General features: G+C 37.1%; 1 protein-coding gene and 1 pseudogene across 3 annotated transcripts; both read left to right on the top strand.

The window, feature by feature from the left end:
- The first annotated feature begins 280 nt into the window (after positions 1-280).
- Positions 281-2,527, top strand: LOC107748193 (uncharacterized). 3 transcript variants are annotated; one of them, XM_016562894.1, is made up of 9 exons: positions 281-527; positions 631-749; positions 838-898; positions 991-1,058; positions 1,144-1,246; positions 1,787-1,905; positions 2,014-2,159; positions 2,239-2,374; positions 2,459-2,526. In XM_016562894.1, the coding sequence occupies exons 1-8, from the start codon at positions 464-466 to the stop codon at positions 2,342-2,344; spliced, it is 786 nt and encodes a 261-aa protein (XP_016418380.1). In that variant the 5' UTR covers positions 281-463; the 3' UTR covers positions 2,345-2,374; positions 2,459-2,526. The 3 variants fall into 3 exon arrangements, with proteins under 3 accessions (XP_016418380.1, XP_016418381.1, XP_016418379.1); XM_016562895.1 differs by having other exon boundaries at positions 844-898; positions 2,239-2,527; XM_016562893.1 differs by having other exon boundaries at positions 2,239-2,527.
- Positions 2,528-3,058: 531 nt separating this feature from the next.
- Positions 3,059-20,240, top strand: part of LOC107748178 (cohesin subunit SA-2-like) — a 19,060-nt pseudogene continuing 1,878 nt past the window's right edge.

The following is a 20,240-nucleotide window of genomic DNA, read 5'->3' as shown; positions in this document are numbered from 1 at the left end:
TATATATGTGCTGCTTCACTATTGGTTTGCAGAAATTTGTAAACCCAGCTAAATAATATAACTATGAAACGTTAAAGGCAAATTAATTGAAAATACACCATTGTTAAAGTTCAAATAAAAAAGAAGCTATTTCGACTCAACGCCTGGGCCACAAGCTCCGCCCATTCAGACACATATGAGTCATAAAAATATCCATTCTACCCACTTTGTTCAATTTCTATGTCAGCTAGTTCAATGCAGATTCACAGAACATTAATACGTCTCGTGGTTTCTTGTCTAGCAGATTTGACCACGCCTTTTATTTACATCTCATGACGCTGTGTGAATGAACACCTTGGAGAGGAGGACCACTGAAAAGCCCCTTTGCAATGAGAGTGACAAACGCAATTAATGGATGAGTAAACCAATAAATGCAGTATTAATCATATGAATCCGTGTCACCGCTCGGATTATTACGGTGATAATGGCAGCTGTGAGTCTGACGGATCCGCTTTGCAAACCTTGCTCTTACAGCCCACATTTTAAAGGTAATGCCGATCTCTTCAATAATAGTTGCATTTTTATGGAATGATCATCTGACTGAATATGAACACATTCATGTTTTATTTCTCGATTATTTAATATTTGCAGTTGAGGTGTGCCTGAGGAAGCCCTTGATGCCCATCCACCTGAGCAGTGAGCAGGTGGCACTGGAGATGCTGTGTCTCTGCAGCCAGTTGGACCTACTGACCAGAGCTCAGGTCCATCAGGTGAGACACTTGCACTGATGCTCAGATCTTTGAACACTGAAAATACTTGTGTGTTTGGCTCATTCAAGTATCTAATCTGAATTAGCAGTTTCAGGAGCAGCTCAAACAGGACACAAGTCCTGAAGAGACTGAGTGTTTTCAAAAACAAGGTAAGCTTAGGACTAAAATAATAATTTTTTACTGGAAATCAAAATGGGTAATTGTTATCAAATGTATGTACAACCTCTGAATTTGTGTGTAGGGGCAGAGATAATATATCGGATGAACCAGTGCCTTGAACATCTCAATGAACCGGTGCTTCAGCTTGAGGTAGCTAATCTCACCAATTAACCATTCCTCTTAAACCAGTTAGAATTTTTGGGTGATGTGTTTCCATTTATTTCCATTTCTTTAGGAGTATTTGGATGTCGTAGGATTATCTACTCTATTCCCTCGAGTGGAAGTTTATATGATACATGGCAGCCCTGTTGACATGTTGGAAAGACCACCTTCAGATGGTGAGACCACAGAATGAATGGGAGAATGATAATGGAATACAGTTACATTTATTGGCCAATGGTTGATTCGATGTGGGTAATAATGAATAATAATAATAAACTTTATTTGTATTGCACATTTCAAACAAGAAATGTAGCTCAAAGTGCTTTACAAGAAAAAGCATTACAAAAAGCACCAAGTACTTCACATGAAAACATTTAAAAATATCAAAATTAATATAAGATTAAAAATTCACTTTATGATAATAAAAAATAAAGTAGTAAACATAAAATGCATAACAGAAATGGAAATAATGATGGTAATTATAAAAGACAACATAGAAAGCTTCAGAAAAGTAATGTGCTAGTTAAAGGTAAAAAAAATGCATTAAAAATATTTAGCAAGCTCGCCTCCTTAATACATTTATTCTACATTTATAATATATACATTATATTAAAACGAACAAACAAATGATTAAAAAAGTGCTGGAATCTCACTTATTTGCTCCTAAACAGCATAGCTGATTAATCAGTTTAATTGGGAAATGTTTATCATTCCAGCTTATTTTCCTCATATTGGGAGGCTGAATCAGCTGCTGGTTCTCAGTCAGCAGTTAGATGAAGATGTGAAGCATCTGGGCAGTCATAAGTACATTGCACATCAGCTGTCAGCAATTTATGTGAGTTTGTTTGACTTGATCTTCATTCAAATCATTTTATCTATGTGATCTGTCCATAAAAAAAGTTTGATTCTGTGTGTCATTCAAAGTTGTTTGTTTCTGGTACAGCAAGTCCTAAACGCTCTCAAAGATATTTTGCCATTATCCATCATAAGAAAGGATATTGAGTCTAATTTCAAGCAGCTGAAGATGTCTCTTTCGACAGAGGAAGGGTCCAAGCTGGATCCTCAGTTGCCAGCACATCACGTGAGCTGGTGAGAATGGTTTTAGTTCCATTTGTTTTACAATCAGCCAAAAGTAATCCAGCATAATTAATGAAAGTACTCTTCACAGGGTGTCAGAATTAACACAAAACGTGATATCAACGGTACTGTCACTCTCAGAAGAGCTCACCGAAGACCTCAATCCAGTCATGGAATTTGTCTCTAACCTCTCGTAACAGCTAGATCTACAGTGCCTGAAGTGGATGGTGAGAAATTGTCACGGAATGAAGTGATTCCCTTGAAAAATGTTTTGTGTCTTTTTTTGATTTATTCATCTGTACACACCACAGATAAGACTGTGATAATGTGATCCAGATATATTTCAAGACCTTGAAAAATAAAAAGAAACATTCTGAGTACTACCACTTATAAATAATTGTAACCATTTTAGATATTTTTTTGCATTGTTGGCTCATGATTTTTGAGTTTTAATAAATGAAGATGATAATTATGAAAATGAAAATTAAAAAAAAAAAAAAAACTAACAAAAAAAAAAACTTGTGCAATAATGTATTTTATAATGCATCTGTATACTTGAAGTGACTGTTGCACATGTTCTTTCCATTCTGTACATGATGGTGCTAGCATTGTTATATTGTGATTACATATCCAAAATAAACTCAAACATGGTAATCAGAAGCGAATACCTTCTAAATTTGTGGATTTATTTTTGTTAATACATTTTAGAATTTATTATAATCAATGATTATATACATTATAATTTTATAATGTTATCACTTTAAACTATTTTCTATACATGTAAAATATTGTATAAATTAACCTTATTCGTAGTAGCAGTATTGCTGGTAAACTGATTTGCTCAAATGATGTAATATACCTCTCATGGATTTACGTCAGACGTACAGTGCGCTCTCGTTGACGTGCACGCGGCTATGTTGAACTGGGAGTAGCCAAATATATACGTGCAGTTTACATTAATCCTCTAATCAAGATGACGGCTGTCACTGGTAAGATTTATTAAGCTACGTTCGCGTTTTTGCATAGTTATCTTTATATATATAGTCTATATCTTGTATATATACAAGTCTATAATAAAGCCGAGAGGTCAGCATACACTATATCCCGATTGCCCTTTCTGTGCTTATTAGTTTAAATAATAAACTCAGTAGCATGCGAGCCTTGTTCTTAAACTGACAGTTTTGTTAACGTTTCGAGCCGGTTCAGACATTCATATGAATGAAACTGCAGGTTCTCATATGTGGCTTTTGTTTCAATATGGCACAGTAACGAGAAATGGAAGTATTCTGATTGACACTCGAACTAGCCAATCAGGTTTTTGGTTTTGATTTGTTGACGTGCATCTCAGCCAATGGCATCCAAGATTAGGTCACTTGTCACCTTATGTTTTTGTGTGTTACCCGAGTTTATTTTCATGTCTGCATCCAAACTGTACGTTAAAAGACGTGATTTTTTTTCAAGTTAAAGTAGAAGCGAAATGTTTTTGATTAAAATATTTTGACAAACATTTTGCGCGTTTGCATTTATTATAGTCATATTATACTATGCTTTTCTGCATATTGTAAAAATCACGGAAAAACACTGCAACAGGAGCTCTTAAATGTATTGATCTAGTTTCTGTGAATATAATATATTTTAAAACAAACAGCTTTGCCAACATTACAACAGTACCTAAGGATGTATTGCTTTGAAATATTGTCTTATAGTAAATTGATAATAGGAGTCAAAAGTTTGACAGCCACTGGGTTAGGCTGCATAGTATGAACACAGTATATCCTGCATAGTAAGTAACAAGATACCAAAACCAATATTTTAGATCTTGTTTGTTCGATGTGAAGTGAACTGGGTAAATAAAATGCGAAGGTGTGTGATCTCTTTCTAGATGCATAGTGTTGCATTTTAGTGTAAATTGCATATAACAACTTATTTGTATTTATATTTGATATTTGGTGTCTAACAAATATTAACAGTATTATTATCAATGATATAGGAACATTGATGTACTTTACATGATACTCAATTGAATTATCATTAACATTTCTAAATTGTTTTTCTTTTGTTGCAATTCAGATGAGCATCAGTTTCTAGTCCAGCTATGATCTGAGAGATGATAGCGGAGCCAACTTTACTGTCCAGATCGGTGCAAAAGTGAGACACCTGAAAACTACCTCTGCATTTTCATCATAAAACAGACTCAATACAGTTTTAGATTTTATGCAGGCTTATTCTGAAATATCCCAATTTAATTACATTTTATTATTCAAGGTGTTCTGTGTGTACAGATAAAGAACTGCCTGTTCATCCTGTTTTCAGAGAGAACTCAGTAGTTGGCGTCTCTTCCTGTGCATCGGTGCATCACGTTTCAAGTGAGCGAAATGAAAACAGACAGAAGACTGTGGTAGGAGCTGCTAAAACCACAATGCTTTTTTAAAAAAAAGAAAAGGAAAAAAACTCTAACAATAGGGTTTTACATCTCATATACTTTTATTATAGTACCACTGACTTCTTTTGAGATTTACTGTAAGGACATTTCTAATTTAGAACTATATTTTGTCATGTGCAGAGAGGAAAGAGGAAAGCCCGGGAATGCTCTGAGAATGCCAAAAGAAAGCATTCAAAGAGCAGTAATGGCAGCCTGGGCAGAGCAGAGAACGAACAGCTCAAAAATGGAGACGTGGAAGCCGTCACACTGTTTGAGGTGGTCAGCATGGGCAGGAATGCAATGCAGGTACGTCCAGCATGATCAGCCCTGCTACAGATAACTACTTGGAAGGTCACAAAGTTCTTTTTAGGTCATACTGATTTAAACAGATCTTTGTTATATGGATGTTTGGTTTGTTTTGTGAAAGGCTGTGTTGGATGACTGGATTGACGCTTATACTGGCGACAGAGACTCAGCACTGCTCGATCTCATCAGCTTCTTTATCCAGTGTTCAGGATGCAAAGGCAAGTTTCGTAATGTCTGTACTCTCTTTCACAACAGTGATGACTAATATAAGTAGTTCATTTTCAGTGGTTTGTTTTTGTTTTGTGGCTTGTGTCGTATATTGTAGTTCAGGATGTGAATTCTGTTTGTGCTTTTGTAGGAATGGTTACAGCAGAGATGTTTCAGAGTAAAAAGGGTACCGATGTCATGAGTAAAATGGTGGAGGATTTGGATGAGGTTAGACATCCAGCGTGCTCATCATTGATTACTTTCCCATGTTTCTTGCTCTTACTAATGTGTGTTTTTTTAAATCACAGGACACAGGTTTACAATATAAGAAGTTCCTTGCATTTCCATGGATTTTAACTGTCACGTGGCCTCTTGACATGGTACGGTTCAGGGCACTACACGTAATTTAGCAAATTATGATCATGTTGTCCTTGGTGCCTCATTTGACTTTTTTTTTTTTTGGTGAAATATTATTACAATTTAAGTTGAAACTGTTTTCTAATTTAATGTATTTTAAAACAATGTATTCCTGTGATGCAAAGCTGAATTTTCAGCAGCCATTACTTCAGTCTTCAGTGTCACATGATCCTTCAGAAATCATTCTAATATGCTGATTTGGTGCTCAAGAAGAAACATTTGTTATTAATTATAATGGTTGTAAATCATTATGCTGCTTTTTTTGTTGTTGTTGAAACCATGATTCATTTTTTCTGTATTATTTGAATGAATATAAAGTTCAAAAGAACGGCATTCATTTGAAATAGAAATCTGTTGTAACAATGCAAACATCTTTACTGTCACTTTTGATCAATTTAATGTGTCCTTGCTAAATAAAAATATTAATTTCTTTGAAAAAATTTTTACTGACCCCAAACCTTTGAACAGTAGTGAATAACACAATTTAAAATCCCAACTATTTTTCAATCTTGATCCTCTTTCCATCCTCCTTAGGACAGTGGCGAATATCCCCTCATCATGTCCGGCCTGTACTGGAAGAGGTTTCGTTCACACTTCTGTGAATTTGTATCGGTGCTAGTGGCCCAGTGTCAGAACTGTGTAATCTTTGACGGCTACCTCTTGAACACACTCATTTCACTGCTGACAGAGCTCTCCGATTCCAGAGTTCGCGCTTTCAGGCACACCTGTACGCTAGCAGGTAAGTTGCCCCGATGATTAATTCCACTTGACCTGAACCACACACACACAGACATCCCGAAAGCTGATGTTTTGCCACTGTTGTGTGTGTCTCTGCAGCAGTGAAGCTGCTCAGTGCTTTGGTGAATGTGGCTCTCAGCCTCAGTGTCAGTGTCGATAACAGTCAGCGGCTGTACGAGGTCGAGCTGGCCAAGATGGCCAGCAAACGGGCTTCTCCGAGGCTGGACAGGATCCAGAGAAAGATCAGTGAGGTTAGACGGTGACAGCATGTCTGGTTACAGAGTTAAACATTTCTATACACAGATCTTTCTGGAGTGTAGTCAGGGTCTAAAACTAACTCACCAAGTGTGAGTAAAAATTGGCTTTGGCGAGTAAGTATAACTAAAATAATATAATACATGGTCTAAATCACATTGTAAATATGATACTCTGACACGCACTGATGTAAGTGACTTGCACAATTCAAACAGGCATAGAAATGTCTACTAAAGGAAATATTTGAGTTAAATTTTTAACAGCCATTTCTCTAGTCTTCATTGTCACATGATCCTTCAAAAATCATTCTAATATGTTGACTTTTTTTGTGTTCAAGAAACATTTCTTATTATTATCAGTGTTGAAAACAGTACCGCTTGATATTTTAAACCAGAAACCATAATGAATTTTTTTTTCAGGATTCTTTGATGAATAGAAAGTTCAAAACAACCTCATTTATTTGAAATAGAAATCTTTATAAATATCTTTAATGTCACTTTTGATCAATTTAATTCATCCTTGCAAAAACAATATTACTGACCACAAAACTTTTGAATGGTGGCGTTGATGTACAGGAAACAGTAAAGTCAGAATAAACAAACTGAATGAATTACTTTCATTCCTCAGTTACAGGACAGGAAATGTGAAATTGAGAACATGATGGATGCCGTTTTCAAAGGAGTCTTCCTGAAGAGATACAGGTGATCTTTATTTTAACCTCACTAGCCTTCACTTCCTTGAAAATAAAATAAAATAAAAACTATGTACCATTATAACTGCATTGTGACTTCCAGAGACGTGATTCCTGAAATCAGGGCCATCTGCATGGAGGAGCTGACAGTGTGAAGCTGTATAGTTCAGTGTTTCTAAACGACAGCTATCTGAAGTACGTGGGGTGGATGATGCATGACAAGGTGGGTGAGCCAGTAGCTGGGTGTTTAAAGAACAATTTATTTTGAAAATTTTAGACGTTTACCCATGTCAGTTGTTGTTGAGTTGATATTTGACTGTTTTATTTTTTAAATAATCTTCTACAGCAACCTGATGTGCGTCTGAAATGTGTGCTGGGACTACAGGCACTTTATCAGGATCAAAGTAGTTCCAAAATGGACCTTTTCACGATACGGTTTAAGGTAATGATTGCTTCCACATTCTCACACTATAGTTGTGTCCCAAATGACACACTATACACTATGTACTGTGTAGTGTATGAATTTTAGAAGGTTATTTTAGCCTCTCCCCTTCCACTACGTTAGGAAAGCTACGTTTCCACACTTCCATTTTTTTCAGGCAATTAAGTGCATCATCTATGTATTTGAAGTGCACTTGTGTCTTGTTGTAGTTTTCATTGTGAACACACTATTTATACCTCAAAATGGCTGCATGAACTGGGATACTCGTCATGTTCCTAGTCAGGCACAACACGACAAGTTTCTGCAAAATTTGTCTGTGAACTCTACACAAAAATGCTGTAAACCATGCCACATTCACATCCAATCTGAACATATTTGATGTGTGATATACAGTTGTGTGCATCACAGCTGAATGGCGCAAAGATACTTAAAAATGGATGAAGCTACTTAACATGATGCTACAGAAACCAAGCACCTTACAAAAGTTCCACTTGTTGCCATCACAGGTGATTAGAATAAAATCTCAAATTTTCATGACTACTATGTCTATCACATACCCGGTTAGAACATAGTGAAGTTTTAAGCTCAACATGTACCTGAGAGTAACTGCTGTAGAAAAATAAACTTCTTTATGGAGAGTTGTTTACTGACTGTAAGTTTGTCCTCCAGCTCTTACGGTCTTGCTGTTGTGCCCAAACTTCTCAAATGGACACGGTCCGTAAACTTCTTTGGCAGTTTTTAAGTTAAGGTCCAGTAAAACAACAGGAGGGCATGATTGCTGATTGACAGGCTGGAAAGCCCCTCAGGTTTTGCCTTGGGCTCACTGGCCTGATAGCTTCCCACAGGACCCCACCCTCACCGTACCCTCACTAACGGCAGCAAGCACATTAGCACAACCGTGATTTAAAGAGCTGTTTAAGTGTGCCGTGGGTCTTTAACTCAAGTCCTATTGTAGGTTTTCGAGATAAGATTGCTCTCATAGCGGGTACTTAAAGTGTTTACATGAGCGATTGAATGCTGTTTCTGTTATAGGAGAGGATGATCTCCATGACTCTGGATAAAGACCATGAAGTGGCCATACAGGCCATGAGACTGCTCATGGTCATCTCTCAGTAAGTATCTCCCCTTGCTCCTCATGTGGACTATTTCTCATAGAGTTTGATCATCCATACTTTGACTTCTCCTCTGTGAAGCGTATGCTGGGCTGTTCCTCATGTAATTGTTGAAATTGTTCCCTTTTGTGTCAGATCCTGTGAGGATTTTCTGAGTCCTGATGACCACAAGAATGTCTTCCAATTTGTGTACTGCTCCCACAGACCTCTAGCTACCACTGCGGGGGAATTCCTCTATAACAGGTCTGTGTTCATTGTCATTCTACAAAACCTACCCCTTTTGTGTGACACATGTACATATATGTACATGATAGCTGTAAGTAATTTGCTTACTTTAATTGATTTGCTGTAATGGTGTCATTTCTCTGCTCTTAGGCTGCTCAGTAACCATGAATTATCAAAGCCCAGAGATGGAGCCTCTGATCAGGAGAGGCACAGAGAGTTAGTCTTAGCTAGAGTCCGAGCCCTGATCCACTTCCAGACCGCGAATGAGGTACGTTAACTCAAAGTGTGCCAGGCTTAAAAATAAGATTATAAGTACATGTGCTCTGAGATCTGGTGGTTGTGCAGGCAAACCTGCATTTAAATTTTAAATACAATTGTAAAAAATAAAATAAAAATAAAATAATTTTTTTCTCTCCCCTCTGTCATAGCTGCATCAGCATGTGCTGTACCTCGTGGATAGTCTGTGGGACAGTGCAGGGGCTCTGCTGAAGGACTGGACCGGTCTTACCTCACTGCTCTTACCTCACACGTCCTGTCAGGAACAAGGCTAGTACTAGTACTTTAGTACACACTACAGTATACACTCCAGTATGCTTCTTTATTGTAATGCTGCATTATCAGTAGCTTTTATTACAGCGAAGCAGAGATTTCCATCCTTTAACAAATATTTACAAGTGTATATATACAACTACAATAAGTTAAATATTCAAATACCTCTGTAGTTTTTACTAATGTTTTAATGATTACTAAAAATAGAAATAAAAAGGACTGATTTCTGTCCAGCATTACCTCTATTTGAAACTCCACTGTGAGAGAGCAAACTGACATCTTATTTGTGCTGTGCGACGTGCTTTAACTACAGCTCTGAGCATAGCTGAGGAGGCCTTTGTGATTGAGCTCATATTGGCATCAGTGAGGCAGGCTGCAGAGGGCCCTCCTTTGTCAGGGAGAGGAGCAGGTAAAAAGGTAAGACTTCCTGTTGCATTTTTCATTAGATGGTGCTCTGATCTAACAGGGCTGTCAGATATATTTCACTTTTTTATGTTTATACTCCAGCTGTTCACTTTCTTACAGACACATCCAGCACATTGTGGAACTGTTACTTGTTGCTAGTTACATATCTATGTTTATTTAGGTGGTAAATTCTAAAGAGAAAAAGTTACAAAATGATGACTGCACAAAACTCACTGAACAGTTCATTAAAGTGCTGCCTGAGCTGTTATCCAAGGTAAAAGAAAAAACACTGCACTGTTCATTTTTACCATAACTGCTTCTTCATAAATGAACTTGATGTCTAATCTCATCCTCTAGTACTCAGAGGATGCTGAAAAACTCACCTCCCTTCTAAAAATACCTCAGTATTTCCAAACGGACACCTGTGATCATGAAAACTCACTGGTGAGTGTTTGTGTGTCATCTGATGCACTAATGACTTCACTGTGTTATTTATGTATATGTGTATGTGTAACGTAGTTTGTAGATCGGGAAGAAGGAGGCGGGAACCGGCGGACATTTAAACAAACTTTAATAAAATAAACACACAAAATAGCGCGACAGCCCCTCGCGGACGACTGTCGCGCACAAACAAAACCAAAACACAAAATAAACTCCAGGCCTGGTCCTCTCTCGTCTTTCACCGTCGTCCCTCCTCCTTTTTATCCTTCAGGAGCTCCTCCGTGAGACTCGAGACCGGTGAGTGGCGCAGGTGTCGCGCATTAGCAATTACTCCACCGGCCTCGCTCCGTTCCCACGGCTCTCGGCCCCGCCCCTCTCGTCACAGTATGATTTGGTGCTCAAGAAAAATTACACATTTTTCAGGATTCTTTGATGAATAGAAATTTCAATAGAACATGTATTTGAAATAGAAATATTTTGTAACATTATGTCTTTACTGTCGCTTTTGATCAATTTAATGTATCCTTACTAAATAAAAGTATTAATTACTTAAAAAAAAAAAATGACCTCAAACTTCTGAACGGTAGTCTATGTATTATTTGGTAGAGTTTTCTAGAGCAATTCGTGTCTGGTTTTTACATAGCCTATATTTGTGTTTTGGTGTAGTGTGCGCAGGCATTGCTGGCTGAGCTGGAGGCTGCGGTGGACAGACACACACATGCTGGACTGCTGGAGGCGGCTGCTCGTTCTTACCAGAGCCTCTGTGCTCAGGATTTGCCCTGGCACTCTCTGGCCCGGCCCAGCTTTGACCGGTTCATCCAGCACTGGACAGACACACTGGGAACACGGTTAGGAGAATCACTGAGTGTGAGTACAGTAATGGACCACTAAAAACTCTAGATGTTCTTTTACAAGCTTGTACCAGATACATACATGCATTTTAAATGGATCTTGACATCAATAAAGAATAAGTTGATTCATGACAGATTTATGACTGTATCTTTTACACAGCAGAATGGACTCTAATTAAAGGTTCTCCCTTTCATGTACAGGACGGTTGTTTCACTGCAAACAAGGACAGCACTTTGGAAATTCTGTCCACACTGAAGAAACTTAATGCGTTCAATATGTAAGCAGTTTCTAGTTTATTCTATCCACATACACTCTGCAGTATTTGCGATAAGCACATTTCTTTGACCAATTTAATTATCAATCTGTGTTTTACATCCCTGCTGACAAAGCTATGTTTTAAGAATGTTTTCCTAACAATCTCATTACATTGTAAAAAAAAAAAAGCTACTTCTGAAAGTTCTGCAAACATTCAAAAAGTAATTATTTTTATACTTTAAGAACATTTTACTTTGGTTATATGAACATTCTGGAAATGTTACCAAGATACTGAGATGCTCAGATGCTTTTAATTACATTATTAACAACTACTTGTTCAGTTCGGAAATCTGTCTTAATGTGTCTTAATTTTGTCTGATGCCATTCTAATGTAATATTCTTATTTTATTTGTGCTTTATCAAATCTGTCTAGTGCTCAGGATCTGTCTAAATGGAGCCTTTATGAGCTGGGGACCAGACTCCTGGATGTGGAGATAAAACATGGTGGTCTTCCCATGGAGGTAACATTATTAGTACCAAACCCTCTACTCCTTTATTCCTTCAACAGGATTTGTCTCTCTAATCTGTATTTCTTGTAGGTGACAATTGAGGCTCTGCGCTGCATGTGTAGCTGCATCCTTTGGAAGCTCAACACCTTTGGAGAAGGTTTGACCTCCAGGGTGAGCCATCTACCTTTCTCTTCCACTCTGATTGAATTGCGACTGCTGTCATAAACGGCTGAGATCATGCTTAGAATGGTAATATCTACAAGCACAGACGTAAGGCCAGAGTTTTCCCTTGGGTGATTAATTAAACAAGCGTTTTTAGGCATGCAAGACTCTCTGTCTACAGAGTTGCCGTATGATCCATCACAAAGAGCTGTGTCCTTTAAACCTGCCACATTGCATTTCAAATATCAACACAGAGACTCTAGGGTTATGTCCAGCGGATTTTAATAAGTGATAGAAAGCGATTGATCGTGAGTCTTTAGGAAAAGTCAGTGCTGGTGATGGATTGTAGGGGGCGTAATGGTTGCGCTCTCGTGTGGACGTTTCACCGCTAATAGCTGGGCTTCTTATTAGGCCTGTGTTTCCATGCAGTGCACGGGGTAATCATATCTCCCCACCTCTAACCTTTATGCGGTGAAATATTGGTGGCCATTAAGACTGCTGTAGGTAAGATTCGCTCAGTGCAGGCTCAGAAATGGCCGCTTTCTCCTCTGGCCTCGTCATCAATAACTGACAGCGTAGGCGGCAATTTTTGGCCCAGGCAGCAGCTCGGCTCAATCTGCAATTCTAATGTGAATGGCAACCCGAGGTGAGGGGGGAAAAAAGACGTGTTCAGCATAAAATTGGGATGTATGTCCGATTCAAAAGAGTCATTTAGCTGAATTCACATTGCGACTACGTGGGATGGAGGAACCGATCCGGTGTGTCCACCCCGGAGCTCCACGTGCACGTAATTATGAAAGAATATTTTACACAAGAGACCGGCGGCACTGCTCACAATGACGCTTTCATCAGTCTACATCAGTTAGAGCCCTGCTGCAGTCATCTTTCTGTTGCTGTTATTTTGCTGTTATACTCTTTCTATTCCTCATATGACTTTTCCCCAAAGTGTCAAAGCTTTGTGTACTTTCTCAGTCAGTATGGTCATATGCATACGTAATAATTAAATAAATTGAGCAAAATGCTCAGTACAACTACAAATGTAGTATAAATCCAAAGCTGCATAGGAAAAGAATTGTCATCGTTATGGATGTGTGTGTTTGTGTGTGGTTTTAGGAGTCCGCCCTCCAGCAGAGAAGCCAGCTACGTGCCTTCTGTGAGAAATGTTACCGCTGTCTCTCGCACGCTGAGCAGCTTGTACGAGAGCAAGTGAGCATCACGTTTCTTTCTCTGTTCACAGCATACCACTTGATTCAGCCCTTTCTTCAAAGTGGATTATTCCAAGCACATCAGAGCGTATTGTCTGTGCGTTAAGCTGTAGCATGTGTGCCAGTGGGCCGATGCCTGGCATTGTTTGAATCCTGTTTGGTTTGACTTTAATTTCTCGCGGAGTGCCCTTGGCACCTGCGTTGTGTTTTAATGAATCCTCACTCCATGCCAAGGCATGCTGACAGCAGAAAAACACACTAATTGAAACTAAAACAAATGGAAGTTCCGGACAATCTTTGTTTATTTCAAGACCGCTTTGAATTGTCTATGTTCTCAGTGAATTGATTCGATATATTTTGAGGGCTGTAATTTTAATAAAGTGAATTGCATCAATGAATTATGTCAATGAATCAATCAAATTAATTGTAGCAGACGATTAAAGCACTAAGTTTAAAAAAAAAAACTGAGAGCTTCAGCTGTTGCATTGCATCTTTTTCTTTTTTTAGCATCTTCAGCCATGAGTTTTCGATTAATTGTTTATTTCAGTTTTATTTATATAATTAATTACACTTCACATATTTTATATTTGTAATGTAATGGAAACACAAAATAATTTAGTACATTGATACACTCTTTTGGAGAAAGATATAATTAGATTGATTAGGTTAGTAGATTTTAGATAAGAATTTACTGTGTTATATTGTCTACTTTATATCATCTGTTGATCAGGCACTGTCTGTTTTATGTTGTTTTTCACAAAGGTCTTCATATGTCTGAGTGATGTTCTCATAGCTCATAATTACCAGCTTCAGATGTGGGATTCGTCTGCAGGCACTCCATTGCTGTACACCCCTGATCACAAACTCCAGAAAGCTCTTCTTTCCTTCGTCGTGGAACATGTCTTCACCAGCCCTGAGCAGGACACCCACAGTAGTAAAGGTTTTTTTCTCTTTTAATTTCAGAAAATCTTAAGGGTTCATGTTTGGCCTGTGGGCTGCCATGTGGGCAGCCTCAACAGATCCAGTGTTAGCTAAGTGTTTAGAGAGTTGTTGCCCTTTAGATCAATTTGTTTTTGTATGTTCTTGAGATTTAACTGAGGTGTCTTTGAAAAAGTGCATAAAACAAAATAACTTTCATGTTGTTGAAACTCAATGATGCACTTAACATTGGATGTGCACATAGGATGCTTTTAAGGGAGGGCCCAAAATGAGGATAAAAAGTAGCTGTGGCGAATTAATGAAATGGTGAAATTGATGAAGTGCTTCCCAGTTGGCTGATAACTTGATGAGCAGTTTGCAGTTCAAATCAAACTATCTACTAAAGAAAACATCTGATGCCATTTTTTCGTGGAAAATTTACTATTACGAGATTATCTGGAATACCTAAGGGTATCATAAAATTCTGCCACTAAAATTCACAGGGCCTGGGACAAACTTTTTATGTGTGGGTGTGGGCTCCCCCTCCCCTGGGCCCAATTAAACCACAGAGACGAAAGCATGAGGAACAAAATCACAACGGCTCTTGATGCTTTTGTGACAGACGCAGTTTCCCTGAGAGACAGAGGTTGTCTCATTCTATATGTGATGCTGTTCACCAGCAGATGGCAGTCTGCCTCTACACCTGCCTATGTTAGGCACAAAATAATCACATAAAGAAACACAATCAGCCTCATTCTCCTTCTATTAGTGAAAAGCACTGTAGCAGAACACAATATTTGTTTGTGGTTAGTTAATCTAATTGCACCCCCACCTTCTCACTGACCTATCAAACATGCCATTGAATCAAGGAGTGAAAGTCTAACAGATAATGCATTATGATAATAACCCCTTATGATGTTATTAGGTGAGATCTTACAGAAGTTGCACTTGTAAATTAACAGGTAATTAGATCAACACAGAGCCCTGTGGAATTATATGTAGAAGCCCACACAAAAGCCAACAAGCTTTGGTAGGCATATATCTAAAATGACTACATATGCTGAAAAATCAATATTCGCTTTACTAAACTAGTTTTTTGTGTTGTTTTTGGCCTTGTGTTGCTTTAAGACAAACACAAGCAGCCTATGAGATAACATCAGATTTTGGGGTATTTGATTAGAAGTCAAGTGTGACTGAAGCAAATCGTATCAATTCTATAAATATTTCAGAGAGTCGTCGATTCGTGCTGACACAAATTCCTTACCTCTTGTTATCTTTGACTAATATTTAAATTTGTTTGATGATCTGAAACATTAAAGTGTGACAAACATGCAAAAAAATAAGAAATCAGGAAGGGGGCCAACACTTTTTCACACCACTGTATGTATGGTATTTTGGTATGTTTGAGCATAATTGTCACCATATTAGAAGTTCAAAAAACAACAACAAAAAAAAATCTTAAACCTCTCATGACTAATAGGCTACACTTCCAGAGTCTTATCCTGAGGGCCAGACAGACTTATGGGTAACGTGCTTTCAGTATGCCACAGGCTTGCATTCCTAGGCGTGAAGCCATATGGAAGACATGGAGCCTGTATCGCTCACTGCTGTCACATCTCCCCTGCAGTACTACAATGACTTCGGCGACATCATCAAAGAGACCCTGAACAGGACACGGCAGATGGACAAGATGGAAAGCACACGCACGCTGGTGCAGTGCCTTCAGCAGGTATGGAGGCTGCAGTCCTTCACCGGCGCTCTCTCTCATGTGACGTGCCTCTGCGTGGCACATCTGCTCAGCCGGTTGTCCCAGGCCCCTGTGCTCTCTGCTTTCTGATGGGCCCCTGCAGCTGTCGACACCTCAGAGACACAATGAATCCACTCTCCTGCCATCACATGCTCAGTGGGGGAACGTTCTAGCAGCTCTTTCACTACTTGGATAGCTTAATGGTAGATCCTGTGCTTAGGAACGACATGGAAGCATTGCTCACACACATATAAACAGCTCTTCAGACTTTGCTTTCTTCTAAAATAAATTATCAAATACACAAAATAATGTTCTTTTTAGCAACATCATATGACCCCTTTAAATTATACGTTGTACACTACTGTTCTGTTTTTAAAAGTAATCTCTTATGCTCAAGGCTGCATTTATTTGATAAAAAATACAATAAAAACAGTAATATCGTTAAATATTTTTAAATATTTAAAACTGTTTTCTGTTTAATATATTATCCATTTTAATATATTAAAAAAATAAATAAAATGTTATTTATTCCACTCATGGTCAAGCTGAATTGTCAGCAGTCATTACTCAAGTCTTCAGTGTCAAATGATCCTCCAGAAATCATTCTAATATGCTGATATCAATATGCAGTTCTGTTATCAGTTTTAAATATTATCATCAATTTTGATAACAGTTGCGCTGCTTTTTATATATGTGGAAACCTAGATTCTCTAATGAATAGAAAGTTTAAAAGAACAATATTTATTTTAAATGTTATTTTTTTGTAACAATGTAAAATTCTTTCCGTTCACTTTTGATTAATTTAATGCATCCTTGCTGAATAAAAGTATTCATTTCTTTTATTCATTAAAAAAATCTTACTGAATGGTAGTGTAGTGTACATATATTATTTCATCGAAAATTTGTACATTGTATATTGTCATTATAAGATTATTAGTTATTAAATGTGTAAAAAAAAAAGTATATTTTAGACAATAGAACTTTGACATCCAGTATACTGGAAATTTATAGTACCATAGTATCCATATTAAACATGTTAATCTAATTATAATATTTAATTATAGTGAAGTGTAAGCTGCTCCATGATTAAATATTACAATAATGTAAAAAAGACTATTCAGGATTTTAAACTTTTATTATTAAATATGATTTCATTAATATTTTATCACGTCTTTTATCATATGACATGTCATGTTTATCTTACACTAATGTAATTATGCATATGCACTATCAATTAAAGCATGTTTATTTCATTATGTATATATATATATATATATATCAGATATCTTATGTTTGAGTGCGAATGTCCATCATAACCCCCACAAAAATATAATCAATGTATTTTGTATATATGCTAATATATAGCATATATACAAAAGTTCCCCTCTTTTAGACAGAGAAAAATTAAGCTGCAATATATTTGTGATCACAGATGATAATCAATAATGCAATAGAAATAAGGACAGATTTTCTATAATCTGTCATGTGCATGGACTTCCATACATTTTCTGTGTGTGTTCAGCTGTATCTGAGGCTGAAACAGGAGCAGGACAGAGGAAACACCTGCAGCTCCAGGGTCCAGACCTACAGCAGCATCAAGGAGCTGGCCAGACGCTTCTCACTCACCTTCGGATGGGACCAGATCAAATCCCGCGAGTCCCTGGCCATGATCCACAGGTAGTGCAGTCCACTCTTGCTGCTGACTCAGTGTCAGCGAGTTCACGTCACATGTCTGGAATAGTGACACAGCTAAAACAGACTGATTGCTATGTTTGACCGCAAATAAAAATTGTTTTGTCAAGATGCTGCACCGCATGGCTTCATTTAGCCAGTACAGAAGAGTCCTGTCTTTGGTTATTTCAGGCCTGAGAAATTCATTTTCCAGCCAGCTGTAGTTTTGGTCTTATATTAGGATTCAAATTTAGATAGATAGGAGAAGGAATATTCAGGTCTTAAAAGGAAATGATCTCTTACTGCTTTCTCTGTGCAGGGACGGCATTGAGTTTGTTTTCAAAGGGTTCGTTCAGCAGTCTGAGAAACACTCTCCGCCGTACATCTCATACCTCACCATCCTCAGCGAATTCTCCAGCAAACTGCTCAAACCTGACAAGAAGACTATGTAAGTTAAAGTTAAAACAAAATTAATTCTGCAAGCTTGACATCTAGCAATTTGGATCTTAACATCTTTAAACTGGTCGTCTCTTCCCCAGCTACAGTTATTTGCAGAAGTTTGCTGGTGAGCAGGTCATTAACAACAGAGAGGAGAGCTGGATGCCGCTGATTTACTACAGAACGTCTCTGATGGGCACGGCTGAGGGAGAAGATGCCATCTCCTTCATCAGCTCTGACACCAACAAACAGCCCTCCCTCAGCAACCGCTCCAGATCACCCTCCGTCAAACAAGTCAACTCTGAAGGTATGAACTCTCAGCGGGTCACTTCTGAGGTCCAGGTTTTTAATAATGCAATATGTAAAAGGGTTGGTGACAAATAACATGGGCAAGAACTTTTTCAACATCAAGACTTTAGGTTAATATTTATATTTTAGGTTGATTTTATAATTAAAATGTTTTAATTTATACTACACTTGCATACATAATTTTAATTGTGTGTTATATAACACATGTAACATTTAGGATGCTTTTGATATCAAGTTTTGCTGGTTAGCTTTGTCCTTGACAGGGTACAAGATGACCTACAATCTAAAACATGAATTTTTTTAAATTGCTTTGCTGAAAAGAAATAATGGTAAATTAGATACTAGGAAATTAATATAAAATATTAATATAAAATATATACAAAGACAGTTTACTACAGAAAACTACAGTTCAGTTTAAATAACAACAACAAAAATTGTTATTATCTTTCAAATTCTAATAAATAAACTAATAAAACAAAATGGTACAAATAAAGTGCATCACATGCAAAGAATGCAATGGTTGTGGCAAATTTAACATTTGAAAGGATACTATGGCAAAGTTATTCAAACTGATTTTTTTCATGAATATATGATTGACCTGAAAAATGAAAGCTATATCATACACTTGGAAAATTATGGACATAGACACTAGGGGTGTGACAATACACTTAGCTCACAAGGTGAGACAAAATGCAGATACTTGGTTCACTAGAACGAGACAATGTTTTAATACTTTTAAGAAATTTTCAAATGACAAAATATTTGTCTTTTAATCACAAAAAGTAAAAAAATGCACTTGTATTTTGAAATGTTTTACCTAATCTAGGGCTTAACTAATGATTATTTTGCTAATCAAGTAATCTACTGATTATTTTGACGAGTAATCTGAAATTTTTTAGTAATACAAATAAAACTAAGTGAAAAACAGGCTTTAATATGACTATATTTATATATAAAGTAACGATGAGGCAATAATAATTGGCCTCAAATAAAGTATCAAAACCAAGTACATGGTTTTATTGAACAACATTGTTGAATACATAATGTAATGTGCCTATATTATAACAAATACCTGCAGAGGGCTGTTTTATGTGACTCAACGACGTTTAAATCCATTTAATTTTAATATTTGGCCACATGCAAAGTTGGAAACTTTTATTTTGAAAACGCACTGTACAATAAATCGCATATTTAGAAATATGTTGATGTATTCTCCTGTGTTGGCATAGGTTTAAATGATTTACGTTACAAATCAAGTCAGGCCTGGTTCTTGACTGCTATAGAAGGGTGGGCTGGCAGATATCCTGGGTGGGCATTTTTTAGCCGTCATATCATCACATAGTCTAGAAAATATTTATACTGTACATATTGCTATATTATATGTACACTGAAAAAAAGCTTTCATGGGCAGCCTAGAATATCATGCACTTTCACAGCAAAATACACTTTTTTTTCTTTATTGAATAGCAAAAAAAGCCCTCTTTGTTCTCTTTCTCTGGATCATTGTTTCTACACTGGTGACTCTTTTCAACTAACTTTTTTATTTAAACCAAACAAGGCTGTAATCATGTCTAGAACATTGGCGGGACCAATTGTTTTGAGAAAAATATAAAGACCAGACCACTATGGTAATAGTATTTATTTAAGGAAACTAAATAAATAAAGGATTTAAATGAATTTAGGGGAATACATTTTAAAAAAAGAACAGTAAAAGAACAAGAATAAGAATTTTTGTAAAGTAATCCATCTGAACTGCAAATAATAGGCTATTTTTATTTTAAAATATGCACCCATTCAATTTCAGTTGTATTGTTGAA

This window comes from Sinocyclocheilus rhinocerous, unplaced genomic scaffold, assembly GCF_001515625.1.
Source record: "Sinocyclocheilus rhinocerous isolate Xijiao unplaced genomic scaffold, SAMN03320098_v1.1 scaffold289, whole genome shotgun sequence".
Classification (NCBI taxonomy): Eukaryota; Metazoa; Chordata; class Actinopteri; order Cypriniformes; family Cyprinidae; genus Sinocyclocheilus; species Sinocyclocheilus rhinocerous.
The sequence above is the reverse complement of the archived record's forward strand: the minus strand, read 5'-3'. Positions and strand labels throughout refer to the sequence as shown.

Excerpts from the sequence above, each read along its gene's own strand:
- LOC107748193 (XM_016562893.1), top strand. The coding sequence starts at position 464 with ATGGCAGCTGTGAGTCTGACGGATCCGCTTTGCAAACCTTGCTCTTAC. Across the intron at positions 750-837 it reads CCAGAGCTCAGGTCCATCAG|TTTCAGGAGCAGCTCAAACA; the intron begins GTGAGACACTTG and ends CTGAATTAGCAG. Across the intron at positions 1,059-1,143 it reads AACCGGTGCTTCAGCTTGAG|GAGTATTTGGATGTCGTAGG; the intron begins GTAGCTAATCTC and ends CCATTTCTTTAG.